This window comes from Amphibalanus amphitrite, unplaced genomic scaffold (assembly GCF_019059575.1).
Source record: "Amphibalanus amphitrite isolate SeventyFive unplaced genomic scaffold, NRLGWU_Aamphi_draft 000078F_arrow, whole genome shotgun sequence".
NCBI lineage: Eukaryota > Metazoa > Arthropoda > Thecostraca > Balanomorpha > Balanidae > Amphibalanus > Amphibalanus amphitrite.
In genome coordinates this window covers 682,959-689,654 of record NW_024881574.1, presented here as the reverse complement: position 1 = coordinate 689,654, position 6,696 = coordinate 682,959, and the positions used below count along the sequence as shown (strand labels likewise).

Below are 6,696 nucleotides of genomic sequence, written 5' to 3'. Positions count from 1 at the left end.
AACTTAAAGTACACTTAAGCAAGCTAAAAAGTATATCATTCGACGCGCCTTGACGTGCTGAGTTCACTAGTACTTTTCTTTTTGCTCTATCTTAATTAGATCAAAAGTTATAAGCGAAAGACGTTTGACCTGTTTTTAGCGAAATTTTTACATTTATACCCCCTAAACCCCTCTAAATGTTGACCTAGAGCAACCAAATTTGCACAGGGGCGAGAACTCCAGGGGGCCCACCTACCTACCAAATTTGGGGTTTCTAGGTGCCATAGGAGCCAATCGCGAGCTGCCAGGTCGTGTTATGAAAAATGCCCTGCCAGGGCGAGGGTTAACATTTTATGGCTTCCGTCAGATCATTTTGATCATTTTCATTCTTTGTGGTCATTTTTACTTTCAATTGAAATATATCTATGAGCCCTGATCTGAGAGCATTGTTGTCATTTGTTGTTGAATTTTATCCTCGACGGACCTATCTATCTGTTTTCTTCAAGCGACGGGGCCGCGGGGAGTAAGGCTGGTGGGATCTCTCGTTGTTTCGCCCCTTTTTGAGCTACGTGTAAGGCTTCAGGGGGGAAACAAGCGACTGAGCAATCACTAAAAGCAGCGACTGGTACCCGATTTTAAAGTCTCAGGTCAACCGGTGAACTTTGCGGTCAGCTGTGCCCCAAGGGCCCATTTTGTCGTAAATTACTTCGCCACTTATATAATGTGATTTTGGCATCATCGTGCTTGTGATCAAGCATACATCGAATGACTTTTTGTTTGGGAAAGGTCACCTTAGGGTGTTCACCTCAGGTCAAGGTCAGGTAAAAGGCCAATCAGGTCACGATTCTGCTAGAAAGAGGTTATTTTGCATACCGCCTGATTCTCCGGGTCTTTTTGTGTCCAGTAGTGGGTTAGCTCTATTGATACAACCCGCTAGATCATTTGATCGGAAATTTTTGACGAAAACGTATAAATGACCCCAAACGAGCTTATTGACATCGAATGTAATCTGACCTGACCTGGCCTGGAAACGCCACCGGTACCGCAGGATTTAATCTGAATTAGGCCAGTTATGTCACTCCTTCACTCTTTATCGTTGATGCAATTGTATTCCCAGCAATCGCGAAAAACCCGTAGCACATACCTATTACCCCTATATATGGCCTTGCTACTACCTATAGTATTAGTTTTCACCACGAGCTGGTAATTACTGACACAATTACTGACATATTTTCCACTTTTTCCTCAGTTATGGCGAGAATTGTGTACTCGGCACAAATACATGACTTCCTCCCCTCCAACTTTGAATGCCAGTTTCAAGTCGGTCTCAGGTGTTCCGACTCTCGCGGCTAAATCCGGGCTATGTCTGGGACTCCGGGGGCTTTGCTGAATATGGGCTGTCTTGACGGAATCGTCTTATAGTAGAAGATGCTTGCATTCACAGAGCCTGATTCATCTACAACAGATAGGGTTAGGGGACAGCTGCATTGTATCCCATGCCTGATGCGCCTGAGACTAGCACCACCTGCGGTTGTTTTTATTCCGCTGCACGAGTTGTGACTCCTGTCCACCTGCACAGCCGACTGTCACGTGATATCAGCAGGGGGCCGGCCACGCGCGCACGTGACCTGAGGACGCGAAAACAGCCGGCAGTTGCAAGGTCGTAGGTTCACGGCTGGACAATGATGCCTGGTGCAATAACAGATCGGTTTTATGCAATGGTTGTGGTAGGTCGGAGTCAAATGAAGTGCATTGACTGATAGCTGTTTGTCAAGATTGTCCCGAATGAAGGGTGATTAGATTTGGAGACATTTTTAGCGCGGGCAGCCAGCTGCGGTCGTGTTAAGGCATTGTTTAGTATGAATAAGGGCTATGCGAAGCTGTAGTTTTTTCGCCAAGAAGGAACTTGGAGAACGGGAACTCGAGCAAAGTTTTCGCATTCTATTCACGGGTAGGTAGTTTTCACTTGTACTAGTAAACATACAGTGCACAGACTTCTCTACATATATTAGAGAAGTCTGTCTACAGTGCAATAAAGAAATTACAGTTGAACTTATCAAACACAAATTTATAGTTGCGTATGACTACGTAATACCGAAGATACCTACGGTCTCAACGCAAGTTAATTACACTCATTTTGTTGCATTTCCCGGATTTATAATTTCATTTTCAGTTCTGTCTGGTGCCACCAGCAGGCATTGACAGGCCAGGCAGGTCTGCCGGCCTGGCATGTCTACAATAGCATGCAGCAGCCCATAAACCCGGTGTGTCTCGCAGTACGTCAGTCAAGTCTCGGGGTCGAGGACAGGTATGTGACCGCGCTGTAGGTCGCCGGCTGCTGTCACGGCTCATGGCTTGGCAGGCGGCCGTGATCAGTTGGTCCAATGACGTCATAGATGGTCAGCCCGGTATTTCCGTCTAGCTCAGGACACCAGCTGATTGTAACCCACCGAGTCCGGCCCAGTTGCCTGTCCGTCTACTAATATTCGACTTTCGCCTCGCCGTTTATATTCGCCTCTACATATAAAGGCGTTACTATTAACTTCAGGCAAAATGTATCTATGTCTCAATGCCTCATCTATGGACAACACTTGAGGAGAATGTCTATCGACAAATCTCTCTAAAACATATTTTATTGTAGATATTGCAAAATAAAGCGTCACAAATGTCATATCAATCGTAGCCCATGTTTAATCACGTATAGTTATTAGTCTGACCTTTCAAGACACATCGTGAACCTCTAATTTTGAATGTTTCGGTCTCGGACATCCTACCAAGGTGACACATAGCGTCAGCTGGGGCTATCCACTGTCCAGTGTCAGCTACCCGGCTAGATGATACCCACTGGCCAGTGTGCCCTTACACGTCCCCAGAGACCTTGTTCGCCCAAACAAACATCCAACGCACGTCGGCACAACAGAAGAGCTTTATTGTCCGCCATGTCGTCCCTGTATCAGCACGCAGGCCGGCCAAGCACACGGTTAAACAGTAATGGCAGTGTTACAACTCGCCTGGCAGTGCAGCGCGCCGCGGGCAAACACAGCGCGTCAGCTGAGCGGCGAGACAACCGCGGCGCAGCGGAGACGACCGTGGCGCGGCCGCTATCTGGCTCATGACAGGGCGGACCTTGACGCGGGCGAGAGCCGCGGCGCTGTCCCTGTCATAGCGCGACGGGCAGAATGGGACACGGGTCGCATCCTTCATATGCCGGCCGGGTCGGGCCAACTGGGCGTCTGGCCGCGTCAGGAGGGCCACCGCCCGGCTTCGAGCGTCCCGTGTATTTTGGCACGTTATTCACGGAGAGCTGGCGGAGTCGGCATTCGAGAAATCCGCACAGCGGCAGGTATAGCAGCAGAGGGTTACCAGACTCAGGTGAGGGATAACAATAGGCAGGCACACGAAAAAAACAACAGGGGAGGGGGCTAAAGACGAGTGGTGTAACATAGAAAACGTATCAAAGCACCTGGAGCACGCTCTCTCTCTCTCTCTCTCTCTCTCTCTCTCTCTCTCTCTCTCTCTCTCTCTCTCTCTCTCTCTCTCTCTCTCTCTCTCTCTCTCTCTCTCTCTCTCTCTCTCTCTCTCTCTCTCTCTCTCTCCCTTCCTTATTGTCCTTTATTGCCTAGCTTTCACAAATTCCACTCACAAACTTCTATAACTTTAGAAAAATCATAGCTCTGTTTATCTCAATGCGTCGTTGAAACTGACAGACGGCGTTAACTTTGACAGAACTGTCAGTTTGAATGCTAAATCCGCTCAGCTCTCTAAAGTGAGAGACATAAATGATCTATCTCTCGCGACATCCGCTTTAAAGCCCGGGGTCTAGGTGTTAACTTCGTAAAGCTCCTTTCAGCTCGTGCCTATTTCTAAAAAAGCAAGAGCTCCACTATGCTGAGTACTTGGTGTTATAAAGCGGTCGTATTAAAAACACTCGACTACAACAGGAACAACAGAAAAATACAGCCCAAGCATCTCAAGACATTCAACAGACGGGTATGCGCGTAGTCACTTTCACTTTCAGTTCCATCACACTTCCCAAAGGGCCTATTCACACTGGCCTGTTCAAGCGACAATGGCGCGACAGTCTGCTGTACTGGCAAGTTTGAAATAAAAATCAGCAGAAAATTAGACACAAATTTACGTTTTCATAACAAATCCAATAGAGGCATGAGATGTAAAAATAATTCAAGAGTCATTTTTAACTGTCGCACAATTGACCATAATGCGCCTTGAGTGAACCGATGAGTTATTTACCGATAACAATCAATCATGTAAGCTAGCTGAAGTGTTTCACGATTCCGTCCCATTTTCTTCAACTTTCGCTGAAAAAAAAAAATGGGACGCGGTGTTATGCACTTCACACATGCTGCTGGCAAGAGAAAAAGTAGAGTGGATTAATTCAATCTGACGGAAGGATTCACACCTGATGCCAGTAGTCAATAGTCATACTTGTGTGACCCTCTCAGCAGCTTTTGCATCAGCTAGCATCTGTCAAGCAATAGCCGCCTTACACTCAGCACAACGTCCATCACATTTCATGCAGCATAACCGTCCGCTTTTTAGCACCTAACAGAGGGAAACAGTTTTAGTAAATTATTATCTCTCATTCTAGATTTTTCCTCCACTCCTGCTCAATTTTGACCAGCTACCGGCCTCCTTCCGGACTAATTCCGGTCAATTTGTTGTTCACTTCCGGTGTACTTCCGGCTTGTTAACTTCCGGAAAGTTGTTCGCTTCTTCGTTCTACCTCGTTTCACGCAGCGTCACAGAAGTGTCTGGGCCAGATCGACTCTCTTCTTCACGGCCCCTGTTGGAGGTAGCTCTCTCGCCTTCCTCTTCCTACTCCTTGACAGTGTGATGACGCTTGGCGCGTGCCCGCTCACTACGCGAGTGGTGGCGGCGACTACGCCGGTAGCTGGCGTAGCCGCGGGAACGGCGGCGTCCGCCGCGGCGCGGCTTGGCCCACGAGCCGACCACGAAGCTTTCGATGTCAGCCTCGTTCTTGCCACGGACAATACGGAAGAGGCCGTCCTCGCCCCACTGGCGTCCCCAGGAGTTGGCCACGATCTGCGGAACAAAGAAGAATTAGAAAGAGGAAAGATGGGGGAAAGGAGATGAGAAATGAGAGGGATAGAGAGAGAGAAATAGAGAGGAAGGGAGAGAGAGGGAGAGAAAGAGAGAGGGAGAGAGAGAGAGAGAGAGAGAGAGAGAGAGAGAGAGAGAGAGAGAGAGAGAGAGAGAGAGAGAGAGAGAGAGAGAGAGAGAGAGAGAGAGAGAGAGAGAGAGAGAGAGAGAGAGAGAGAGAGAGAGAGAGAGAAGTTAGCAATCTGAGTTGTGTACCTTTAGTTGCGGGCAGCTTTATGCTGCCCACAACAAAATAACCAGTAATAGTTGTAGATAGCTTGAACGTATGACATTCATGCGCGTTACCCCGCACGGACTATCCCATCGGAACGCGGGTTAACACTTGTCTGCGTTTCAAGGTGATAAGTTTACTAGGGAACAATTAATTACATCAAATGGGCTGAACTATGAGATCAAAGGAACCAAAAGAATGCGTTCTCTTTGCCAAGTCGACTACTGACTCACGAGGTGCCATAAAGAGGTGCCAACTCCACTGCGAGCTCGCTAATTTGGACTAAATTTGTGGTTAGTAGATATGGGCGAAGCCACATTTACCACCACTAGACAGTTATTCTTTTATAAAACAGAAAATAAAAATGGATGGCTTGCTTTTGTCGGATGAAACTAAAACGAGGTATGGTGTTTCTTGTGGTGAGTCAAATGAGGTATGGTGTTTCGATTGGTGAGTCAAATGGGTGTTTGGTGCATTAGGAGCATCCTTCCATCGCGTTCCATGCCTATTGACGCAATTTTGTAGTCTTACCACATACAAGAAGGCAATTTCTATAAGAGGATTTACATTAACAGCACAAAAGCGCGCACTTAAAACAAAAATCGAGGTGTTTCTCTTTTCTTTATACTTGAGACTTTGGTTGTGGAGTATATATTCGGATCCACACACCGTCCAAATATTCTTTTCGAGATCCGTCCACGGCCTCTCTCACATAATGATCGCTTATCACTTTGTGTTCGTGTCTCTGACATGGCACGCCTGAAGTCCGACGTCCCTCATCCACATCCCAGTCTCGCCACATCACAGATTGTGGTTGACAAGAAGTTGCGTGCACCTCATCGGTATCCAGCGTGTGGGAGCAAGCAATCTCGAGATGTCCATCTATCTCTGGTCCCACCCACACGGCTGGTGACATCATACGACTCACCCGGCGACCCGGGGACAACAGAGAACACGCGAAGGGAGGCGCTGAGATCCAAACGAAAACACACCCACGCCCAACTCATCCACAGGGCCGAAAGCTCTCCGACAGAGTTCTGCTCTTCACCTGAGAGTCCCAGCTCGCGCAGGTCTTGATTCAGCTTGATGTGGCCATCAAACTGGTGAAATATCATCCCGTGATGTTTACTCGCGAGGTGCTTATGCTGACACATTTCTAAAATCACGCGCCCACGAGCTACTTGACCACAAAACTCTGAAGGAAGCTGAGTGCTGTAAGAAAACCGAGCATCGACCAGCCCTCAGGATGCCCTCTGCGGTGCTCGGCTGTGTAGATTGGAGCAAGGTCAAACCGAGTGTCCCAGAGCCGTTTCAGTGCCGATGCCTTCCCGACGAGGCTTGGCATTTGTGTCACAGTGCGGAGT

General features: G+C 48.0%; 1 protein-coding gene across 1 annotated transcript in view; it reads right to left on the bottom strand.

Annotated features, from left to right (window-relative positions):
• Window positions 1–2,893: 2,893 nt before the first annotated feature.
• Window positions 2,894–6,696, bottom strand: part of LOC122379445 (uncharacterized peptidase C1-like protein F26E4.3) — a 30,258-nt gene continuing 26,455 nt past the window's right edge. Inside the window, exon 9 of the mRNA XM_043361677.1 lies at window positions 2,894–5,043. Coding sequence (XP_043217612.1) covers window positions 4,816–5,043 — 228 coding nt within the window. The 3' untranslated portion in view covers window positions 2,894–4,815. The remainder of the gene's footprint in view (window positions 5,044–6,696) is intronic.